General features: G+C 35.6%; 2 protein-coding genes and 1 long non-coding RNA gene across 12 annotated transcripts in view; 1 reads left to right on the top strand and 2 right to left on the bottom strand.

Annotated features, from left to right (window-relative positions):
• Positions 1 to 6,646, bottom strand: part of Stacl (SH3 and cysteine-rich domain-containing protein) — a 52,921-nt gene extending 46,275 nt beyond the window's left edge. For 4 of the 6 annotated variants that reach the window (XM_083055946.1, XM_083055952.1, XM_083055951.1 and 1 more), the window contains exon 1: positions 6,201 to 6,646. The gene's annotated coding sequence lies outside the window, so the exon portion shown is untranslated. The remainder of the gene's footprint in view (positions 1 to 6,200) is intronic. The other 2 variants (XM_083055948.1, XM_083055950.1) reach the window with 1 other exon arrangement.
• The window catches only part of LOC145946369 (uncharacterized), a 114,871-nt gene that overhangs the window by 41,378 nt on the left and 47,357 nt on the right, over positions 1 to 26,136 (top strand). The gene's annotated exons all lie outside the window — the stretch shown is intronic.
• Rab3 (RAS oncogene family member Rab3) lies at positions 13,165 to 25,496 on the bottom strand. 5 transcript variants are annotated; one of them, XM_083055991.1, is made up of 5 exons: positions 20,952 to 21,174; positions 20,593 to 20,877; positions 19,111 to 19,323; positions 18,529 to 18,819; positions 13,165 to 18,055 (listed from the first exon to the last, which is right to left on the bottom strand). In XM_083055991.1, exons 2-5 carry the CDS (start codon positions 20,710 to 20,712, stop codon positions 17,900 to 17,902), a joined length of 780 nt encoding a protein of 259 aa, XP_082912117.1. In that variant the 5' UTR covers positions 20,713 to 20,877; positions 20,952 to 21,174; the 3' UTR covers positions 13,165 to 17,899. The 5 variants fall into 5 exon arrangements, with proteins under 5 accessions (XP_082912117.1, XP_082912120.1, XP_082912118.1 ...); XM_083055994.1 differs by lacking the exons at positions 20,593 to 20,877; positions 20,952 to 21,174 and adding an exon at positions 25,065 to 25,496; XM_083055992.1 differs by lacking the exons at positions 20,593 to 20,877; positions 20,952 to 21,174 and adding an exon at positions 22,534 to 22,701.

The raw sequence follows: 26,136 nt of genomic DNA, 5'->3' as shown, positions 1-26,136 counted from the left end.
TCAATCATTGCCGCCGAATACATTCCAGGGAGATTTGAATCACATAAATGTCATATATATAATCATAAATTTATAAGTGGATTTATTCTAATATTCTCAGATATATCTAAATTATCTGAAATATAATTGCTCATGCCAAAAATCCAAAGAGTTTTTTTCATTGTATAATTCTACGAAGCTCTTTTTCTTGATACCTCAATTTTATTATATAATATTTCAATAAATTTTCGCCATTTTTAATTTAGTTTAATCATTGTTAAGTTAATCAATGATTAAGATATAAAATTATTATCCGGATTACAGTTTTAATACAAATTATTTACTCTCTCTCTCTCTCTCTCTCTCTCTTTTAATATTTTAATTTTTTAGTAGTTTATAGGGTTTAAATTTTTTAGAGTTTATGAATATAATAAATTTTTTCGAAAATATAAAAATATCCATTTAGTAATATGAAATATACATTTATGTATAACGTTAATTTTGCGGATAAATCCCGGGTGTTTCTGCAAAGAGAAAGGAGGGCAAAGACGGTAGACCCTTCACAATGGTAATCAATGCCAGAATTTGCAATTACAATTGGCGGGAACGCCAAGAATGTCAACTGTTTCTATAGGGTGCTCCTGCATCATGTATCTCAGTCACATATCACGCATATCGACGTTAATTCCCTCGACTCTGTTTACCGAGACAGTCTCAAGGTATCGAGCACGAACGTGCATGCACATTGTAAACAGGGTCGCCACTGTTGGTCACGTAAAAAATATGTAAACAAGATCTATGCTAAAGTTTTATATTTTCCGTCGCGAACATAACTCGATTAAGAAATTTTCATATAAATATTCCGAGATAAAATATACAAAATTTTTCAATAATTAATATTTATAAAATTCAATCTTTATAATATTATAATACAATATAGAATCAATTTATATTATAATAAAAATATCTTCAATAATTAAATAACCAATGTAATGAATGTAAAAATTCAAGAGTTACATTTCATAGATAAAACATATTCGCGTAATATTTAATGAGCGTAAAATTTCTTCGCATTTAATCGAAAATTTAAACTTATTGCATATAGGTATGAATAAAACTCGTTTTTTTCTGCTCCGAATTTATTTTCACCCAGGAATTTGGCATGCAAATTCATATCTCGCAGGTAAAGCCCACGGCTTTCCGATCGAACCCTCGGACGGTGGGACAATCCTGAGTTTCGGCGGAGATTTGTAAGCCGACAGGGGATAGCGATCCCCGCAGCGTGAAAATAAAACGGATTCTCGTGGCGTGAGAATAAAACGATACTCGCTCATGTGACGCACATAGCGAACGCGTGCGCGTATCCGAGGAGAGAGATCTTGATGGATCTGACGCAGCTGATCGCGATAGAGCTAGCTCGCGGCCAGTCGTTGGCAGGAATAAACTTGAAAAAGCGCGGCCAATGCCAGAAAGAGGTGTGCGCTTGGAATCGAGTCAGAGAAATATGAAAAGGTCAGCCCTCTCTCGCATCGAGACGCGCGTTATACCTGTCGAGTTCCAATTTCTATCGCGTTTGCATCTAAAGTCTCACCGCGGTTCGAATCATCATACAGTTACTTAAAACTATACGCGAGACCAGACCTCTCTCTTTCATAAGATGAATTAATTTGTTTGAATTTTAATCTGCAGTTTTATCAATCAAAATTTTAATTTATAGGATTTAAGTGTAAATTAAGATAAAAAAATGATGCATTTTTTCTGCTAAATTTAGAACATATCAATTATTTGGATTCGATAATACCCACATAAGAATAAATGATTGAATTTTCATCAACTCTCTGTAAGAGTTATTATAATGGTCGAGCAATTTGCGTCACTAATTTTAATTAAAATTTTACGAAAATACAGACTTCACAGCTGATTGAAAAGCACTTGGCTATTAAAACGGTCCCTTCGGCGCCGTTCTAATTAAGTGCGTTAGTCAATCATAGATAATCGGGGATCTAGTCCGATTTCTATTTGTCGAAGCGAGAGGAAGAAAATGCGAGAGAATGAAAACCGATTCTATCGATTGCTTCTTCATTCGATCTCCGACATTGACTGCCGGCCGATACACGTAAATCCACGCAACGGGAGATAATTGAAAGTAGTTCGGCACTTAAAAGTATACTTTATTAGACGATACTCCCGGCACTTTGTGATAAAATCCGTGGATATTGAAAAATAATGATGACGTATATTCGATTTGTATGACTTTTTAGTCTTACGTTTTCGTTTGTCACGAAGCCAGTCGGCTATATAATTCAATTATTCTTGATCGTATGATTGTTAATCCGTGTCTCGAAATCGTTTTGATAACGATTTTATATTAAATCGTTTTTTCGTCTAATTTTTTTTATGGAATTATCTCTCGTTAGCGATAAATGGAACGGCGATTTAATCTCTGCATCGTTCATTTTTTTACGTTTTGTTACTTATATTTCAGAAATTCGTGTAAAATATAGATAAATATATATGATAATTTCGTTTAAATTGCTTCAGTTAACTTTAATCTATCTCAGAAAAAGCAGAGAAAGAAAGACAGAGGAATATGCGATGAGATTTAAGACGAGCGGTGTTTTTAACTATTTTCTGACTATATACAAAAATCTCGAACGTATAAAGCTAATATACATAGGTACGTATATAATTTGTATCGCTCGAATGTACATACACATAAAACTTCAAAACACGCGGTTTATTCGCCGACATACGTTACAAATGAAAACGCATTTTCTCGTAAGAATGTAGCGTTCCTGAATGAGTTTACGGAAGAGTGATCGCGACGTTATTTTTCCCGTAAAATTACGCGCGTTACGAGGATTTACGGGCGATAATGTGCGAGAGTTTCGCGATTATCGCGCGGGAATCGAGAGAGAAACAACACGGCGGCGCACAAAACACGAGAAAGCTATTTTAACGGGTGTAATGTCCGACGTTGGCCCCGGATGGGGTTTGGAAATGGAACGAAATCCGATAGCAGGCCGTCGGCCATGAGAACCACTTTACCGACTCGTGCTACTCATCGAGGGGTAGATAGGCAGGCAGGCCAGGCAGGCCAGGCTTTACCTTTCATACATCAGGGTAGGTAGGTAGGTAAAAGCGAGGGCTCTTATAAAGAACGGAATTGCTTTCTCGAGAAACATGTTCCGTTTCCGAGGCAAAGGTTGAATTACCTTTAATTCCATATATATTCCTTAGCCTTAGAGGGATGATTCCTCCCGCGAGATATTCGTCTCCGTCTGAATTCGTGACTCTGAATGAAATAGCGACACACAAGAGACACTCTTCTCCTCTTGAGGGATAAAATGATTTATGATACGTTTAAGATAGAGTACAGAGTATCTTGTACGTGTGATCTCTCTTTAGGATTGATGGGAGAAAAGAATCGAAAATTATGCCAAAGGAGCTGATACACACACATGCATTACTCTCTCTATTTTATTTTTTAATAGTTTACGTCACTATACCGCCACAATTGATTTTTTTAAACTAATAAAAACTTTTGACAACTATCGTCATACAAAATATACAGCGAGTCATCTTGTATAAAATGTAATTTTTATATATTGAAATTATTTACGAGAGAATTATACAAGAGAAATAATATACTTGGAATAGTATTTCATGCGCGGGAGATGACTCGTCTCTCATAATTTGATATTCCACTTTGAGTTTTATCTAGATAGCTTGAATTATTGAATTATTGAGTTATAACGGTATAGACGCCACTTATAAGAGGGACTCGTCAATGATGCACAGCAGGTCGGGCACTCGACGGACATAAAAATGTTCGGACACGTGGCGCAGACTCGTCGGGTGCGAGTACATCGGAAGATGAAGCGATAATCCACGTTGCGGTCGCGTATGCGAGAGCAGGTTGTGAATATACGGTTCGATATCGAGAAGAGATCGCGCGATATTATGCGGGAAAGTAAATCGCAAATATCGAGTAAAAGTTTTTTCGTAAACTTTATTCTCTTCTCTCTGAAAACATCGAATGTGAAATGTCATTCTTATAAACTTGTATAACTTTCAATGACGCTGTGCCATTGGTTGAATTTTTCTTTCGACAGCGTCTGTCGGAGAATATATGAATAAAGATATAATATATCCATTTTATAGAAATTGTGAAAACAATCTTCGTATTTTATACAAATAACTTGTTCGGTGAAATTTTTTATTCCAGCTTTTATTAAATTTTTTATTACATATACATATATATATTTTTTAATTTTCGAATACGTTGGATATTTTAAATTGTACTTTTATAACCGCTGTTGATATATTTTGAACGATTTATGTCGCATTGTAGTGAAAAGTTATCCAAGTATAAAAATGTCACGAAGCACGAGTATTAATTTTTTAATTTTTTCCTAAAATTAATTTTCTCGAAAAAGAAGGTTTATTGTTCTTATATTCGATTTATTTTTCACGCGGGATATCACTCTTTTTCGATACCACTAATAACAAGCTTTTCTGTATAAAGAAAAGAATGAGAAAAGTTTGTGCCATAATAGAAGGCACGATATAATACATACATATATGTATAAACCGGATGATTCGCTTTATTTTATTGTCAGGAGAATTCATCCAATGAATTTATAATCTCCCATGAGATTTACTTATTCAACGCACTATGATGCGAAAAAATGTCGAAAATAAATCAATATCTAACAAATATCGTGCAATATTTCTGCAAAATATCTGCAAAATTAAAATTGACACTCCGTTACGTTTCAGAATGATATATATTTATTAAAATGAGGGAAAAGTTTTTTTTTAATGACTATATGCAAATATACAATAACGTTTTGACAGAAACGTACAATTTCATATTTGTTATGTCATGTAACATGGCATATATTATTTGTTTGTCTCGAATGAGCTCCATTTTATTCATTTTGATGATTCACCAGGGGATGTTTCAGCACATGAGCTTGTGTCATCTTTGTTTACTAAATTTATGTTTCAACCACAAGTGTTTTCATCGTAGTTATATAAAAATAAGCCATAAAGAGGATTAAATGATACGTCTAAATGACATATATCAAGTAAAAAGGTGAACAAAAATTGCACATAAAAATGTCACATTATTTCTATTAATTTATTCGTTAGTAACTTAAAAACCAAATATTATAATCGAGCTACGCGAGAATAGATTACTTTCGCTTTATGCAATAACAATACAAAGATCCTAAAGGTTGAAACATTATTTATATATTTCTTTCTAGAATCTTAAAAAGTAAAAACATTAATCATATAGGTACCTACATATTTAATTAGATATTCAATTATTCATACATTTAATTAAATATTAATTCAAGTACATTGAATATACTTAGTTAGTCTCGTAATTATTTAATTGGATACATTGAGAATGATTTATTAAGAGAGCCCTTTTCTTGGACCGCATTACACTCGATGAGAAAACGCGAATTAATAAAAGTCTTTAATATTCGCACGGTGATTCCTCTCTCTTTGGCGCATATTATTTATCTGTTTTGCGGCGATGGGAAAACCGCGATGTGCCGCGCTCGCGTTACGTGCACAGCATCGGTAAGTCTTCCTCTTTTCGTTCTACTTTGAAATATTAATTTATATATGATACCCCCGCGCTGTGCGCGCGAACAAACAAAGTCTGAAAAGTGGAACTTATGATTTACATCAACGATATCGATGGGATTCCCACTTCAGGGATTAATTCCCTTGGTAACCGCAATGAATTCATTGCGGAAAAAAAGAAGCGAGAAAAATCAAACATTATTACACATTTTTCTCTAATATTATCCTTTTTCGTTCTGTTAATTTTAGAGCGTTGATTTTTCTATTTACTTCACCGCTTTTTGTGCTTTTCTTTAGTCCTTACACATTTCTGTAATTCCTTCGCAAACAATTTTACAAAATTCTAAATACGAAAGGACAAACTACACATATTTTCTGTTACTATTTCCAAATCAAATTAAATATGAAAAAAATATATGATATTATCGCGAAAAAGATATTTACACAAAGAGCGCTTTAAATTTTATTTTATCTCGTAAGAAATACTTTTCTTAGAATAAATTTACATGTACGTGGGCTAAAGAGAATGCGTTAATAAGATATTTTTATAATGATATATATTTCTGCAGTTATATTACATTAATAATCTCTCTTTTATCTACATAATTACGACTTACCGAGTGCATAATAGCGGGTCGCATTGTTATCCGGCTGATTATCTGATCAAAGCGCGTTTAGAGAGTCAAACGAGGAAGAAAGAAAGTAAATACATAAACGGGACGAAACCAAATTACAACATACATTTACACATACACATATACACACGTTTGGTTGACGCGTGGCGCGAGAAAGTACGAGAGTTTCTGCGAAAGTTCATAAAGTTCTCCGAGAAACGGGTGCACGCACGCACGCACGGAGCAAAAATAATCGATAACAATCGGACGAGAAGGAAGAAAAGAGGAAACGCGAAGAGAAAAAAAAAGGAAGCCGGAGAGATCCGGAAGAAAGGCACGCACGTACGTACGCACGCACGTACTAATGTCTGTCACAGCGCAGCACGAGGAAGACACGTCCTCGCGCCACGGTGGCTCGCGCAACACTGACTCTTTCTACTGCGGCTCGCGCGTCTCGATACGCGCGAGAGAGGACGACGTAGCGTTATAACGGTGGGACAAACTGCAAGCTGGGACTCTGGCGTTAGCCAGATTAATAAATAGTCGATGAACCGGAATAATACGAATAACGTTTGCGCGGAACGGGGTAACACAATTCGTTGAATACATTTTCGCTAACGAAAGATCGATTCGTCGAAATTGATTGAAAAATCTGTCAAGATCGCGCGGTATATCAATGTATATAACGAACGCTCTGTATAATGTGGAATTGATTTTAATAGAATAATAGGTGAAGCGGAGAGAGTTTTCGAAAATTTATTTAACAATGGAATATGACTGCCTTTGTACGGCTATTAAAGAATTTTTATGCTGCTAATATGTTGTGCGTATGATGTGCGTGTTTCTGCAAAATAATTAACGTTATAAACATTTACTCGTTTCTCCCATTCTCTCTGACAAATCAATGCCATTGATTTGAAATTCGGTTGATTTTACAAACGCTGCAAATTGTCGAGAGTTTTGTCGCCGAACCTTTCACAATCAGCCGTAATCGAAAAGTGACGGCGATGTGATTGACGAGCGACCGCTCGTCTTGTCGTCTTGTCGTAATTACTGATCGCTTTTATTGGCAGCCACATTCGAGGACAACGCGCCGCAAGATCAATTGATCGATTATCCGTAATCAAATAAGTTACACTCGAGCAGAATTTCGAAAGGTCAGACGAGCTGTTGAAGGCTCGCTACACGGCCACCCTCTCATATACCTGACGCGGGAACTCTTTACTCGCTCTCTTGCTCGCCAAAGCTTCCGCAAAGGCATCGGATCTGGAGCTGAAGGAGGTGCGACACGCGATCGACTCGTGTGACGAAATTATACTTAATATACGACGTATAAACCGTTTTGTCATGAAACTCAAATCATCGTTATCATTGCCATTTATAGATAGTTTTCGAATATTACCTGTGATTCCTATCATTACAATAATTAATTTTATATATATATATATAAACGGATTACTCCTTTATTGGCTATTTAATAATTTAATGCCTGTGAAAATCACACATTTATAAACGTACAGTAATATAGGTAGCTAATTTATTATAATTATAAATGCATTACATGTGCAACGTTATATGTAATTTAATGTTATAATTATATCATAATTATTAGGTTGGTAAATTACCAGAAAGAGATATATACGATATATTTCATTTCATTTAATTCGTTAAATTTATATAATGAAATTGTAAATTAACAATTACGGTAATAATTCAACGAAATCAACATTTTGTGATCCCTAAGCAGTGTACTAAATTTTGCTTCTCTCGGTTTATATTAGCGCTCTCTCGCAGCTGAATATATTTCCCTTTAACGCGTCAGCATACGTCAAACACGTATGTTGCTACGCAATTCGTTACATTCGCTCTTCGAGAGATAATTTGTCGAGTGCCAAGGAGCTTAATTTGCGCGAAACGGAAGATTAACCTGGCTTTAAAGCAGTTTTAATACGCGAAACGCGCGACTGTTTCGTCCTGCCTCTTCCTCGAGGACAGATCGTCGCGAAATTGTCGACATTATAACGTTCGTATTAAGAAGCGCGATATTTATCGCGTGCGTGCACATGCGGCAAAAAAATTCTGTCGCTTTGACGTTTGACTATGAAATAGTAACCGCGAGTGCACTCGACGCACGACGGGTGTAACTAATAATATCGCTGTGTTGCACAACCACCTCTGGAAACAAAATATTATATACAGGTCGAAAGGTATTCGTGAAATTTTATTCCGCTAACTTTACTTTAATATCACACTATCTGAGTAGAAGGAAAAATGGAGGTTGAATAAAATATTTAGGATAAAAATAAGAATTATTAACGAATTAAAATTGAAACGAACGAATCAACCTTATAATATCTGTTGGCATTTTTGAATCAACTTGCTAAAGGAGATTTTTAATTGCAATGATTTATAATTCTGAAATATTATCGATATGGCTCGATATTTTTTCAAAAAATTATTGACTTAAAAATATATGACTCTTGACTCTTTAATATATGCATGTGTATGTATATAATATTATTTCATATAAAGGGGAGCGAGAGAGAGAAAGAGTTGCGAATTGTTGTATGTATGCTTAAATTCCTGGTTAAAAGGATACAATTTTGTCCGCTTGTTTTCACGAGCGTAACGATAATCGAGAAAATTGCGTTGTTTTAATTCAAATAAAATGCAAAACACAGTTGGCGTGACAAAATGTGAAGAAGCATGCTCGCGAATATCGATCTCACGTGTTCGGTTCGGTTTGCGAAATTCATATCCTCTGTAATATTAAGGTTGATATACACACATATATATATATACATATATATATATATATATATATGTATATGTATATTAGAGAGATCTCTCTGTTGGTCAAACACGAAGGACGTCGTGTATGTGTTCAGGTCGGGGAGAACGAATTGTCAAGGTTGCAATCCCGTTGGGATTAGTGGATGAGGTCGACTAGTAGATCGGAAAACGTACTCTATTCTCATGCGATATTGCAATGTTGCAGTATTCAACAATGTGTTGCACACATCCGTGACACGATAAGTGAGGTGTGACTGCCAAGCTGATATTAATTTTTGCGACATTTAGATCCCTGTAGCGTGTCTACAAATGTGATTGAATTTCCGATTATTTTTCCTTTCTCCCATTTTTATGTGTCGATCATTCTTATTATATCGATCCCCTATAATATGGAAATAATTGATTTGCAATATATATACAAATAGAGCGAGTATTTATTTATGGATACTTAAAAATTATCACTTTTTAGGCAAAAGGATAATTGATGTGCTATTTTGCATACTAATTAATTGATTTAATATATTTCGGATTGAAAAAAATATTTGACGTTTAACAAGTTTGGTTCGTACATCGTTTCTTTTCGCTTGAAATTCGGTTATATAAATTAATGATCAATATATACTCTTTACGTGGGTTTTTATCGCGCCTATCGTTCCCTCACGTCGTTTCTTGCATGTTTAACGTTCATTAACTGTCTCTCATCTAATTGTAAGAGGAAAAAGATGATCGCAGCTGACCGAGTCGAGTACCGAATCTCCCGGAATACCGAAATGCTCGTCACACGCGATATCGCTGGTGTGTTACTTGTGTATGTCGGACATCGTTCTCTATTCTCAAGTCTATTCCACATCCCGGGTCACATTGGAATGAACGAAAACCGTCCGTCACTTGGGTAATCTAATAAATATCGACGCGGACGTCTCGCGCGTGCATTCATCCCCTTGGAGAATTCTCGAAGAACTGCTGTCTCTCTCTCTTCAGTCTCCTCTCCCTCCTTCGAGTTTCTTGTAACTCAATATATACGATCGCGACGCCGAGGCGTTACAGAGACCGACCCAATTTCCCTACGAATCCGCTGTATAACGACTTCGCTTTTGATCGGGTCTTCGCGTGCTGCACTCCGGAGACAATCTCGTTAGTCTACTCCGTCGTCGACCACGACGGCGACGGAAAAACTAATCATGCGCTACAAAGCCCCCGGGGTTAATGGGATGCCCGGACGGCGATTCGTGGTTTTTAAAATTCACGACACGTCTCGGCGTCTCTCTCTCGTGTGACGGTCTTAACTAACGAGATTACTGACGCTATATGTATACAGTGACCTCCATCACGTCGTCTTTCATATATGGATTCTCTGATCGATGCGATTTTTCATATCGATTTTTCATTAGCGAAAATATCGAGGTACAAGCAGGTGCCTGAAGAGGTTAATAAAAGATGTACATTTTCCGTTAAGAAAAGACTAGAGAGATAATTTTTTATTTACGATATCAAATGAATAATTTTGTTTACTTGTTATATCATATTTATACCGGCGATTTTGATGTTTTATGTATGTGCGGCAAGATCGAGAATCGTAACAGAGTCATATTATACGATATTTATCGGAATCAAGAGAGCAAAAGTTGCCGTATATATCTCGAATTTTTATCTAAAAGATATATATGCTTTAGATATTTATTTGGTAAAAGGAGTAAAATTAGATAATGTGCCTTTTATGTATCTTTTTGATAAATTCATGAGGTGCGAGCGCGAACGAAACCGCCGATCTATCAGTTTTAAATGGATCTGCCGACGTTTCAGAACGTAGGCCAGGTAGGCATCAACGGCCCTCCTCTCTGTGGGTCAATGTCTATCGACTATTTTTACCGTATTGGAAGACAAGAAGGCTCTCTTCAAAGAGGTATTCATTTATAATCCCTTTAAAGTGTTCAAGAAAAGGTGCAAAAGTCTCTTGCAATATGTGCCTTCAATTTAATATCTGAAAAAGTTCTTAGTTGTTTCGTAAAAGCAACGTTTTAAAACATTCTTTCATTTTTAAATTAATGTGCAACAATCATATCTCTGACCCAAGTAACATAATGGAGTATTAAATATTCTATCTACAAAAAAAACTCTTCTGTGTGATGTGATAAAATATTTCTTTCGATAATATATTTTTCCCTCAAACATAACAAAGAAAAAAATCGATGCTTTCTAATATTCTATAGACATATATATATATATATATAATTTTATTGATTATTTTTAACGCTAAAGAAATCCAAGACAATTTATAGAAGAGTTATACCCAGATGCTTCTGTAATTTACGAGTCGTTCGTCTTGACTTTTGATCGTTAACAAAATAGCTAAAATGCTAGCGCTTGTTTTCGGGCGAGACAAAATCAGCTTGCTGCCAAGGATCTTTCAAAGTGCATCGCGTCGCGATTCCGCGTCAAGATTCGTCGTCGGTAGCGAAAGAGAGAGAAAAATTGAGAGATAGAGAATATATAGTAGAGTGAGATCCAACGAGGCGAATGTCTCGAATGTTTTCCCGGTGCGACGCGAACGTCTCGCAGGGCCAACAACGCGCGAATGCTTGTCGTTGCTGCGGGCGCCAGATTTTTCTTGAACACGGGAGCGAGGATCGAGCTTTTCGCGTCGTCGGTTTGCTGCCAAGAAATTTATTTACGGCAACATCACTACGTTTTTAGACGTCCAAGGACAACGACGGCTAACAACTCTCTTATTTGCCTTTATTCGCCCTTAAAGCTCTCGATTCGCTTTTTTGCTTCGAAGCGTCTTTTAGGTTTAATATCTGTGCAGGCAGTAATCGTGCTCTGAATACTTTGGAAAGATAAACACGCGAAATATTAAAAATAAATATATAATTATTAAATTTTATATATAGATATAAAATAATACAATAATAATGAAAAGAAATACTTAGATTTAGATTGGGAAAATTATTTTAAATAAAAAGGAGTTTTCTATGTGAAATTTCGTTAATTTTTTAAAGATATTTTTGTCAAATTAATTTTTATATACAATGTGATTTCGTTGTACTTTGATTTGCCATTACAACGTCATGAATGTCCAAGTTATCTATGTATAATGGCAATTATTTTGCGGTCGTTAAAAGTGTCGAAATTTCATCTATGGACGATTGCCAAGTTCCAGGACGATATTCTCACTGTAATTTATTGGCATCTGCGTCGTTCATAAATTTTATGAAAATGTTCTGACGATTACTTTGTGTAGACGTGAATCTTAAAGCACCCTATCTTTTATCGATGCTACGAAATTTATTATAAAATATTCTATTGTGAATAGAATATATAGACCTTAAACACAAATGAATATTGATAAAATGAAACGTCTTTGAAAAAAAAAAAAAAAATAGGATATGAGTTAAAATTTTGTAACGATCTAACAATAACAGACGAATCTTATTATAAAAGTATTCCGTATCTTGTTAACAATAATTATATATTAACTCAATTATTTTTAAACTTTGCTTGCGATAAGCAAATGTAATTTAATATCTAATCTGTAAAAATTTTATCGTTAATTTTTTTATTATAATCATTTTTTTCTAATGCTTAAAAATACTAAAAAACTTTAATAGCATTTCATTTTTTTAACGTATGTGTGATTACTTTTTTATTTCTTGCTGCTCTCGTAAAATGGATATCCTTGCATCGGGATATATAATATCAGTGAGATTGGATGCAATTACGACAGACTGCCACATTTCGAGCGCTAATTTTGTATTTCTACGTAATTTTAGAGATGGACGTAATGTACCCCTTTTCAATGACGCGCTTCTCTATTTCTACGCCGAGCAGAGAAAGAATTAAATTACCTGAATTTGGACGTTCTCTCAAATTTTCACGTGAAATAGCTACAAATAATTATGACCAACGTTTAAATTAAACTTCGTTTGAATTAAGCTTAAATCTTCATTGAATACTTCCGCAAACATTTTCATCTTGTAAATAAAAGCAAAAAAAAAATTAATTGCGCCGTATTAATATTATTTAATAATTCTTTTACTTAAATATTCGCGCGTAATATAGAGAAAGAATTTCTAAATACTTTCTCACATTCTTCTTACCTTTCGCCTTTTGAGGAACATTCATTTGAGCAGGTTCGTTGGAGAAAAAAAATGCAAGAAGCGGCACAACGTTAGTCCCGTGGAGAAAATCGATATCGCTGACTGTATTTGTTTCTATACAATTAAGCTCTGTCTATATAATATATATATATGATCGATGCTTGATACACTGGCGTACAATGAAGCTTCATCGATTATGTCCCAAATATTCGGGAAGACGAAGAGAGTCACTCTCCGTCGCGATAAATCGCAAATCGTCGGAAATTCGATCGACGAGCGACGATGACCAAGAATCTTTTTAACGATATGCGCTATGCAAGGCAGGAATGACAGGTGACGATGATGGAGTCGTAAACGCATCCCTTTCTCTCTCTTTCTCGCGAGAAGAATTGACAGTATATGCTATCGTATCGTTACAACAAACGATCGTTCTCGCCGGATGTTTTGCGAAACACTCGATAATTCTTTCGCGACATAAACCGGAAATACGTGCCCCTTCGCGAGTTGACCGGAGGATTCAATGATGATATATTAGGACACTCTGCAGAAAATAGGCGAAAGAATCCATAAGATACTTTACTTTATGGATCTTTCGGAATTTTAGAATTCCGGCTTTAAACTTCTATGTCTTCTCTCTATCAATAAAAAAAAAACCGTAAGAACATCTAAGAGGATCTTAAATCGATCCTTTCCACAAATTACACATTTCCGTTTGAGAGAGGGATAAGGTCGATTTTTCGTTTTCTTTCTTCGTTCGTCGATTTTTCTGCAGGGCGATTAATGGTGGAATTGGGGGTGAAGACTAATCGAAAGTCGTGTCACAATTGAGCGAGATCGCGATAAGCGACTGCCAACTGCACCTACCAATTGGTCCTTCGAATTGTTTGTCAATGATTTGTACACGTGTTGCAAATTATAGATTTACTCCACTGCTCGTTTTTCTTTCTTTTCTTTTTTGTGTATCTCTCCATCTCTATTTCTCTCTCTCTCTTTCTCTCTTTCTCTCTCGCGTACACGTGACACATGTTGCGATACACAATTAGCTCTGTTATTTTTTTTTAAATATATATGTATATATATTGTTTACATTTGTTGCTACGTCAAATTTTCTCATTGCAAAGTAATTCCTGTTTTACATTCTTTCATTCTCTCTTGCTCATTCTTTCTTTTTCTCTCTCCCTCTCATTTTTTCTTGCACGCTCGCATACACACAAACACACTCTTTCTCTCTCAGGATCTGCATTATTAACGGATTGTGCACATATACACGTATAATTAACATATACGACGTAGCAGTCGTTGAAAACATCCATGATTGACTTTTGCTACAATTATACAGCTTTTTTAGAATACAACTGTTTTGTTACAAATGGTCAACGTAACGCCTGTAATGTGGATTTCTTTTTTTCATGTGTGTTTTTTTCTTGGTGTAATATATATGTATGTGTGTGCGCGCGTGCGTGTATGTGTCTGTATTGAAGATTATTGTATTATCGTTAACGTAATTATAATTAATATTAGGCGTATATATATAGTACAGTTTACACACCGTACAATACATACATATACAAGTACCCGCGACAACCGAAAGAACATTTCTGTTCATAAAAAAAAACCAGAGATCGAAATTCTGCATAATTTCGACTAGTTTGGACTTTAACGCTACAGACAAAAAATAACGGGAACTACAAATAATCCGGATACGCGATAATTGGCGTAGGATTTTTGCACATCTATCTAACAACGAGATCGAACTTATCGAAATTACGATTATTGTTTCAGCGTCCACTAGCCGCATTTTTTAAAATCATGCTATAGTTGCTTCTCTCTCGTTCTCGATGACAATTTGCAACAATTTCGCGACATTTGCGATCGATTAATAATCGTAGCATGTAAATTAATTAATCGCGTCCGGTGTCGCGGGCCGTGTGTGATTTCTGGCATCTCTTCAAAATTAACGCATTACACATTACACCTTATTACAGATTCAGTGATACATAATAGATACCTTTTTGTTTTTATTATCTCACTTATGTACAGAGGGCAGCTTGCCTATAGTAGGTAGGTAGATAGGTTTAACGCCGGATGACGACTGAAGTAATAGTAATAGTAGTAATGGTAGCGGGACGCCGGTACTCCTCGATAATTGACGCCAGATCGATGCTTCTGGTTCCTTTCTGAATAATTTCGACCTTCGTCGATATCGCTATTAAATTCGCTAATGCTTTCTCCCTTAAATAATTTCGCGAAAAGTGCCATTTCGAGGTCGATACAATATATGATGTCGCCGAATGATAATTACTGATTACGTTAAATTATCTTGTGACACCGCGTTGTCGCCGAAAATTCGGAGATTTTACAGTTCACCGAAAAAGGCGATATTATTTTCTTATTTATATTCTCTTTCCATCATAATTTTGTCATTTTATTCAATGGACAATTAGGTAAATAATTAGTTGAACGTAGCTAAAGAGAATTATATATAAAAATGAGTTTTCTCTTGCGATACGATTCTCTTTTCTCTTATCTTTTTATTGATAAATCTTATTTCATTAAAAAAAAGAAGAAACGCGCGACAGAAGAGACGTTAAACGAGATGTTAAAGAAATTATATTTCGGTCCAAGATTAATAAAAAATAAAATATTGATAAATGCAATAAAAAAACTTCTCAGGAACATCAAAAGATTTGACATTATAATCAATATGAATAAGTGACACTTTAAAACGTCCGCAAAAATGTACTTCAGTCGCAATGAAAAATATATTAGCATTTAGCATTCGAAAGCTGGATTTTGAATAAATACTCGGACTTTTGTGAGTTAAAATAAATTGTGCATTTTGATCGGCGTCTTCATTGCCATCGTGACAGTTTATATCTAAATTATAAGAGTTATATTCGCCGGCGAGTATACATCAGTGAATCATCGAATATTATCGGTGAAAAAAATACTTGAAGTGTTAAAAAAAAGTTTGGAAACGAGAGGTTTTATGTCTTTAAAAGATAAACATAAAAGATTCTCTTTAAAAGCATATTGTTTAAATTTTTTCAAAAAACATATATATATATATATATATATATATATATTTCGTTGAAATATATTCTGTATTTTATATATGTTTAGATAATTTTTTCTTTTATAGAATATCCGATTATATATTGAACGTGATACTTATTCAATCGCTTCCACGTGAATTACAACAAATATTAATGTAATAATATTCACTGAAGCAACTGTTCGTGCTCGCGTATCTCTTATATCGCTCTTGTACTTAACCTTTCATCTCCTTAGGTCGTCGCAAATGTTTAATCGTTTCTCTGTTTGTCATTTAAAATTTTTATTACCACAATAAAACACAAATTATTTTAAAATACAACTAAATATATTTCAAATTTATCTCACAATATTTAAATAAGTATATTAATTTTTTTTTAGACAAGAGATACAACTTGCACAATTTCGAAGCAATATCAAAAAACGAAATTTCGCGTATATTTGCATAATCTGCATTAATTAGACAAAAGAAGCTAAAAGGTTAATTCGATTACATCTCCGATTAATCAATATTCTGAACTTGTGTAATTTTGTCGAATGACGCTTATTGTCAGACTTTCTTGGGCGCATTTTACTTAATGCACAGACTTGAGTCACTCCCTTCGGTCGTCCCCGATATTTTTGCATGAACCTATAATGCCAAACATCGAGTGAGCAACATCGTTCCCGCTATAACGTCGTCGTCATTAATTATTATCAACCGCGAAACGATACAATGTATCTTCGTACTTTTAATTTCTTTTTCTCGCGCGATTTTCTACTCTTTTTTTTTTTTTTTTTCTCAACAACAAAAGTCGAAACCTGCATTATTTGTCGTTGAGTCCAGATCTCGATGCCACAGATACGCGAAAATAATTTCAATGTGCCATTGAATGAAATATTAGTATAAGTTAACATATAAATAAAAGATACATACATGTATCTCAGTGCATATAACAATATTAGCATAAAATACGCGAAACGTGAAATTTTAGATTTTTTTCTTCAAATGTAATTTTTAATTTCAAAAGAGATTATAATAATTAATAGTACAAATATTTTAAGCTTTTTGTTATTTTAAAGATCGTTTTTAATGATCCGAATAATTGATCGCGAGATCAATTAAGTCTTTCGTCTTTTTTATTTTTTTAAAAGAAAATTAGATTATCTTTTTAAAAAGAGATTAGAGTTAAATCTGAATTAAGTGTTGAGATGATCTTTTTATAATAATCTAAGGAGCAACCCGCAATTTGACATCAATGATGATTAATTGATGTTACGTTTATATCTGATAAGAGAACGCGTGTCTGCGGCATGGAAATTTGAACTTATCGAAGTCCATCCTTGACTTTCGTCAAGCGGATGAACCGAAAGGAGGACCACGGCCGATCGGTCGTTAACCAATTCGGTCGCACCTCTATAATCACAATTGTTATGTGTGTGTGTGTGTGTATATATAATATATATATATGCATATATGTATATATAATTATAGCGTACATTATAGATTCATTTTACATATTATCTCGCGCCAAGAAAGGATGAAAGGAAATAGATGAGAGAACAAAAGGTGGCCTCCGAAATAAATAAAGTAACGAAGGAACGACCAAGTACATGGACTAGTTAACTCGCCAGCGTCGCACACACGACACTTTTTCCTCCTTTTTCTCCTTTTTTCTTTTCCTCCCTTTCCAACACACGCAAACACACACGTGCAACACACACATACGATCTCTCTGGGTTTCTCTTTTCTCCCTTCTGCGTGTCGCCGCATATTTTTTAGCAATTACAGTTAGTGTTCGCTGGATTAGTCGGCTGATCGGTGAGTCGTTGACCTTTGGTCTGACCCACACCGCCCGCCATCAAGGTCGGATCATTGTCCAAGGATTCGCTCATCTTGTCGCATATTATATCCACCAGCGTCTCGAACACCGCCTGTTGAAACGAGAAAAAAAAGAGAGAATTGATCATACGTGTGACCTCGCGACAGGCGGGATCGATATTTCCGCACGTTCTCGCGACACAATAAAGTAGGAGATTGTGTGTCAGAGATTTGTGAAAGGGCATTTCAAAAATTCTCGCAAAATTCTCTCCGAATTATTCTCACACGCGTAAAAACAACCAAACAAAAATGAAATATTTTTTTCCGATGAATAGAGATTTGGTATCGAATTAAAAACGTATCAAGAAGTTAATTTGAAGGAAATTTGCTACTTTATCAAAAATTTACTACAAACATTTAACTAAATTCTTAATTATTATTTTTATATTATCTTACGTAAGACAGGACATAAGTCGACAGTTAATTGTCAATATTTTTATAACTGCGAAATTTATATCTCGAGAATTTAATCTCATTTATCAAATCGCGACGATTTATCAAATTTTTTGAGACACGAGAGACATACCTTAACATTGATATTCTCTTTGGCCGAGGTCTCGAAGAATCGTACTCCTAATTGTTCCGCCAACTGTTTACCTCTCTCGGCGCTGATCACCCTCTCTTCTTCCATGTCGCACTTGTTGCCCACGAGGATTACCTGGGCGTTGTCCCACGAATAGTTCTTTATTTGCGTGACCCAGTCCTGGACTGAGTTAAAGGACTCCTCGTTTGTGATGTCATACATTAAGATGAAACCCATCGCGCCTCTGTAATAGGCCGTCGTGATCGTTCTGTATCTCTCCTGACCTGCCGTGTCCTGTGTTAAAATAATTAATCAATCAATCAAGAAATCAACACACATCTATACAAGATAAAATTAGTATAATCAGTATGCTTGTATTTAAACGTAATATTTGTAAAATAATACGAGAAGGAAAGGTTACAAGATTATCAGTTAACACAACTAGAAGCGATACATTTATAATATATGCAAATCACTATTTTTTATGTGTATCTGTTATGTGTTATCGAAAAATATAGTTATGAAAAATATTATATGAGCTTTTCTGATCACGCGTATATAATGAACAAGTAAAGATATACTGACCCAGATCTGTAACTTGACCCTTTTGTCATGTCTGAAGACGGTCTTCACCTTAAAGTCGATCCCTACGGTCGACACGAAAGCCGAGGTGAAGGAATCGTCCGCGTAGCGAAAGAGGAAGGAAGTCTTTCCGACAGATGAGTTGCCGATTATCAGCAATTTGAACATGTAATCAAAGTTCTGATCCGCGGCATCTCTGCCATCCTGACGCGCCATCTGCGAAGGAGTCACACGGCTTTAGAAAATTTACAAATCATTTATTGATAACTTTATTAAAAATTTTTTTAAACTTATAAAGAATATTCCTAGACTATATATAGAAAATTATTCTAAAAAAATTTATATAAATTAAAAAGAATTATACATATGAAAGATTTATTGATTTCTCTGGAGCAGGATTTAAAGGTCTTTAAAGAGAAATATTGAATTTATGTGATTATAGAAAAGTATTTATATCGAAATAATATAGATATATATTATTTTTTCAAATTTTGTGACACTCTCGTTTACGGGTCGACGATTTAAGGGAGAGGATAACGTGGCTCGTGTATTTTGATTAGCTTTGCACGTGCTCGCGTCGTAAAATTACACGATGGTCGTGCTGGTCGAGAGAAGAAGCCGTTCGATGCAACAGATGAGTTTACGATGCATGATTCGTCACAGTTTATCGGACCGCATAATCACGTTCGAGAAAATATTGGATAAAAATATTGAAAAGTTAGAGGCCACAAACACATGTAAAGATTCTATACGAGAGAAGGTTAGTACCGTTAGTACTTTACTCGATATTTTATTCGGAGATTTAATTTTGGTTCATTAATCATTCGGTGGCATCGATAAAAGGCATTGTAACTGCCAAATTGTCAACAATTTTCAAAAGAGAATTATTTGTATAATAGCTTTTCGAAAGCTGATTTGTCTCTATTACAGTAGAAATAAAATATTAAATAAATAAAATATTGCATAGATTTTATAAAGCAATATAAAGTCGCAATATTTTTCTGAATTTATTGGTAATAAAATGGTATTGTGTGCGTGTAATTCTTTTTTTCTTTTTTCGTTAATACAATTTTATTTACATTACTTTAACAATGCCGAATGATAAATTAATTGTTTAACGTAAAAATGTTATATAGCACAAATGAATAAATAATTTTTTAAAACTATTGTTTTTTTTTAAACTATAATGCGTTAAATAATTAAATTCAAAGCGTTAAAGGAAAGTTACATTTTATTGGCAACTTGTAATCATTTCAATTGTCTATCAACTTTGCGTGTAACTCATTAGTCCTATAAATCTCTATGTAAACTGCGAGCGGAAAATTCAATTGAACCACTCGATCGCAGAAATTATAAATCGTCAATATTATCGCGCGTATGTAAAGAGTCTTAATTGAAGTCCATTGAATATATTCTCTCTCGCGCGTTTTTTTCCCTTCGCTTAAAACGCAATAGGTACGTGTCGGAGTCGATATTCCGATATACCGTATTGTTCTTCTGCGAGGTAATCTCGACAATGGACATCATCCGGGCCATCCGCGTACGTAGCTCGAAAACGGAATCCTTAACCGGCGTGCAGAATGCGTTCTCGCACTTTCTCGACATTTTGCACGTAACATATGTGTCACGACGTGTGACACCCGATTGATCTTTCACGTCCCTCACTCTGTTCCTTTATTGCGGCCTTCGATAACATTAACGGGAGCCGAGAATCTCTCTCAATTTTCTCTCTCTTTTTCTCTCTGTTGCTTCCTAGTCTCGTTTTATTAACTGCAATTAATTATGCATTTTATCTTAGGTTCGTCTTTTGTGATCTCGTCCTATTGACACTCTAATTTATTTACCGTTTAATCAATCGCCTCACGTTTCGTCAAACTAAAACTCATCAGCTGCTTCGTTAATCGCTCCTAGTCTTGCTTTATTAATCGTTTCATTAAGGGCGCGTAACAGCTTATTTCAGTCGAATTATCAATTAACGATGTCTGTGCAAGGCTTCGACTAACTATAGTAATTAGTAATTCCATTTCGAAAATCAGTATCTTCGATGATTATTTATAATTTATAATCCGTTATAATTACTGTCGATCATTTTTTCCACATCACGTTCACTATTTATTCTCTAATCACTCAATTGCGTTTAATTAATCAATCGAGAATAATTCGCGGACGATTCTCTGAATAGGAAGAATTCTCTGAAGAAATTACTCTGTAATGCACTCTGTTTGCGACAAAAGGGATCGCGGAAACTAATCACAGGCCGACTCGATTAGACGAGCAACGTGGCCACGTTTGCGGTTCTATCTTTCTTTCTACCATACTTCTTTCGCATGTATGCGTCGACCGCGATAATCAGCGACTTGCGATAGTCTGCGGTTCGCGCAGGTGCGTACATTCGCGTTTACGTCGCCTTAATTCATTCCTTTCATTCGTCTCTTGTATGTTTACCTAATGAATAATTGAAGTCTTATCTCAGGTGATTTTTAACCGATATTTTGTCGATAAATATCCGTCCGCGCCAATTATCTTTCTCTTCACATATTCCAAATTGTTAATTTTTATACAAATATTTCTCTTGGCTTGAATTAAAATTGAAAATTAAAATTTTACATTAGAGTTATATCTGTTCGAAATTGAATTGATAGATAGAATTTTTATTGTTTATGATCTATTATATATATAGTATAACTTGAGAATCATTTAAAATTCTTGTTTACGAGAAATCGATATCTTTACAAAAAGAGAAAAAAAACTTTGTGTCAATGTAACTTATTCTGCGTGACAGTAATTAACAGAGGTGTCCTCTTTCATAGTTTGCTTTCTTTCTCTCTTTCTCGACGCGGAAATGACGCCAAATGTAGACGGCGATATGTAATATGTAAGAGAACAAGTTTCAAAACTCATCGATTACCGGACTCGTCAAAAGTTACACGACTATACGCGCGGTGGGAAATAAATCGGTGGATCAAGAGTTATAAATACCTCTACGCGAATGTAAAACTGCGGGTGAACCAAGAAACTTTTAGATCCGGTAGCAGGTTCCCCTATCGATTTCACGCTCGATTCGTCGTGCGAGTTATTTCAGAAGTAAAAGTGTACGAACTGTTTCGTCGACACAAACCCGCTCGTTTTACTCCAAGTTTTATATGAAAAAAACATATAATATTCTCAAAGATATATGAAATCTCCGATTGATTTAGGACTCTATACTTTCCCGAGGGAAACTTTTCACGTTTGAGATTATATCATAAATCTTAAGTAGAAAATATCGAAGTTAAAATTTTCAACTAGAATAAATTTTTTATAGAAACAAGAAATTTTTCCGAATCTTTAAACTTTAATATTTGATATTTTTTCCTGTCGAATTAAATAATATATAAAATTTTATATTTGCATTTGTGAAATTTAATCAACTTTACGTTTGCTTACATATGATCGAAACATTATTGATGCCTCGACATTCTTGATTGAAAGTTGTCGGATTACACACAAGTCACGCTTGCAGTTTTTATCAGCTTATTTCGAATGTCACGTGTATATCGTTTCTCAAATGTCAAAACGGATCCGATCGAGACGATCGAGCGGGGTGCACTGCATACAATTATTTTATGAAAAGTGCGCGATAAAAGAATAAAATATCATCCGGAAGATTGCGTCACGCACTCATACACGCACGTAAACACACATATGATACGGTGTACTACGATAGTTGATGAAAAATAGGACAAGGTTTTCCGTATACGATAACGATATCGGTCGCCATATGTCATGTCATGTTTGTTAACTACGGTAGGTTCTCGTAAAAAAAAGCGCAAGCATGTTGACACCGTACCATCTGCGCGCATTGTTGTACAGTGTTACGACGATTTTCTTGACGGATGGCGATGCATAATTGAGCGTGGACAGATGATGATTGAGGCGACGGGCGTTTTACGGAGGTCAAGTTAGATACGGAAAATCGATGGCATGTCGACGGGACAAGTCCACTTCTTCTCGACGACTTAGTTCGCGCGAAATTCCCAAAGTTAATTTTACTATGAATGCAGAAACGTCAAACACAGCTGATGGCTGATCGATATTTGTCCCTCTTGTTCTTTAAAAACGTTATAGTTATTCAAATCTCAGCTCTCTCTTTCATCGCATATTTTCTTTAAGGGAAAACTCATTAAAGTGTGCATTTATATTTCCGTAAAGATCATGAAATGTCTTGAATATTTTATACCTGAATTTCGTAAAATAAAATATAACTCAATCAGTGCAAAATAACTTGAACGTACAACAATGACCGATAAAATTCGAGATTAAAATGTACGTAGAATTAAAGTCGGAAAGTTGTAAAGAGAAGGACCATATTTTTTATTTTTTTCTTTGACTTTGGCACTTTGACGTGAGTTGCCTTTTCGTCGGAGAGAGCAATCACCGCGTCGATGGATCATAATTATTCGATTCGTATTCGCAATCACGCCCGCGATCCAACCAGTCGATCCCCGTTGACGATGGCGACGGGGACCGACATTGAGGGAGCAAATATTTTCGGAGAGGCAAATCGATTGTTACACCCGGTGCCCACCCACGCTCGCGCTCCCGCGCCGCCCGTTACGTAGTTTCGATTTCAGTGCATCAGTAGAATGAACGGCGGCAAAAGATGGAGCCTCCGTTTACGTCAGAGGCACTCGCGTCAGCACAAGGATACTCGAGTCTTTAACTTGGCTCCCCGCCACTCTCATCGAAAACGAATAATTAATTCCTTCGAGATGTTCAACTGATTAAGAGAAGTTCGCGATTAGGGCTCCTTTATTCTGTAAAATAATCACGAATTGTCAATTTTATCGATCTTCAATAAACCAATAAGAGAAAGCAAAATGTTAGCAGCTGTAAAATTAGAAAAATGAGAGAAGGAGAAAGAGAGAGAAGGATGATGATGAAATTGAAATGATAAAAAGTGATTAAAATACGATTTAAAAAATAAAAGATATCTAACGGGTTATGAATAATTGATATTATTTATTTTATATTATTTTGCCTCAAAATATATAAGATTCTTCTCTAATTGTAAGAATATTCATGATAGTTTGTATCTAGCAGGTATCTCGAAAAAAAATCAATGATATCGATGATTTATCTTAAATACGCCCAAAAATTATTATTAATTATCGTGTCTGATGAAGGCCGATGCTCAGCTGGGTGTTATACGACAGAGAGCTAACTTATCAGCATGTCCTCTTATCTCGGTTGTCCTCATCTTAATTTCGAGAGAGAAAAATTACTTACGTAGAAGAAACTTTATTTGCTTGACTCGATTTTTTTGCGAAATTTTAACACCGCGAAAATCGCGAAAATAAATGTCGACGTGAAATAAATAAATGATTATACTTTGGAATTGATTGAGAGAGAGAAGGAAGCATGGTCACCTACGTCACGACGGTGTCGCATGAAACGCAGAAAGTGAGCTCGAGTGAATGAAAAGTCTGGTGATCATGCCCGCAGTTTTCGCGACTGACAGAAAGCGAGAAAGCGAGAGAGAAAAGCTTTTGACATATTTATATATATATATATCGAAGATTAAAAAATCTCGTACGTGACAAACGTGATTAAAAAATATATATCTAAGGGAAGGGAGAAAAAGAGAAAGAAAGACACTGGCAAAGATAAAATTAGGGCTACTCTGCATATATTGGTCAAATTTTTTTTACGTAGAAGAAAAAAAGAAATAAAATGAAGCAAATATTTAGGCGTAGGAGTAGACAGAGAAGTGGGCAGGAACCAAGAGAGACAGAAAGAAAAAAGAGAGAGGGAGTGAGAAGAGAGAGAGAGAGAGAGAGAGAGAGGTAGTTGAAGAGAAATCAATAAGCAAGTTATCGCGACGAGTTTACTTTCTCGAGGAAACATTTCTCTTCCCCTTTCGCGAATTCTCGCCTTCTGTCAATCGCCGAGATTCTCGCGGACTGTCAAAGTGTCACCTGGAAGAGTCACTCCCTGCGGACGGGGAAGGAGATTGTCTCCCTTCGCGGACGACGGATCGCTCTTTCTGATGACGGTCGATGTGGGAAATCCCGCGCCGATTTGTCGTCGTCGTCGGCTGTCGATGCGACGTGAGATGCGACGACGGATGCACCACGCGTTGCGTTGCGCTCGGCTACCGATCGATTGATATTTAACGCGCACAGAAGGGGGGTTGAACGATGCGAACTTGAGGGGAGACGGCGGGGACGTTTTCCCTCTCGGATGTAACCGCGCTCTTCGCGATTCGCGGATCACGGTCAGCGATCACGATGCACGCAGGGAGAGTGTTATTTCGTAGCAGCGATTGCGAGAAGACTGGTGGTGGACTGCTCGAACTCGGCCAAGAGTCTCGCGCACGGCCACCGTAGACCACCCGAGTTGGTTGTCTCTATATAGCCAAAGATATCGACCATATTCGACGACGGGCGGGGGTCGTCGTAGACGACGATCCTGCGGGGGTAGTGAAATCCGCGTCTGCGCGTCGCCAACAACCCCCGACTGACATCAATATAATCGTGAATAGAAGCACACCGGGCTCGACGGGGGAGAGAGAGAGGACACTTGTTGATCCGGGGATGTAGGCCGCGGATAACTCTCTCGTCTCGTACGACTTCCGCGACTTTCGATTCGGTGATCCTCGATCTTGATCCTGTGGCCAAATTTACATCGTTAGTATTATATTTTTTAATATTTTTTCCCCCCAATAAAGTCTCTTTAGTTAATGTTCCAACATAAGATGAAAAAATACTTTTCTAAATAAAAAATTGGAGAGATCTCCTAATTGTTCCTGGCACACATTTTGATTTGAAGAAAGAGATTTTTTTTAAACACTTTAATCTGAGAAAAAATATGTATCTTTAGATTTTTTTAAAATTTTAGTCAGAAAGAAAAAAAAATCAAACACAGACATGCGATTTTGTAATTTTATAGTAGCCTTGAAAAATACAGGGTAAAGTATTTTTGATATTTGAATCATATTTAATATTAAAAATCATATCAAAAGATTTTAATCAAGTTAAATACGTTTTG

Source organism: Prenolepis imparis, unplaced genomic scaffold (genome assembly GCF_030444845.1).
Source record: "Prenolepis imparis isolate NDT839.2.m4 unplaced genomic scaffold, iyPreImpa1.0 SCAF_15, whole genome shotgun sequence".
NCBI classification, from domain to species: Eukaryota; Metazoa; Arthropoda; class Insecta; order Hymenoptera; family Formicidae; genus Prenolepis; species Prenolepis imparis.
Note: the sequence above shows the minus strand (reverse complement) of the source record. Positions and strands in the feature narration are given on the sequence as shown.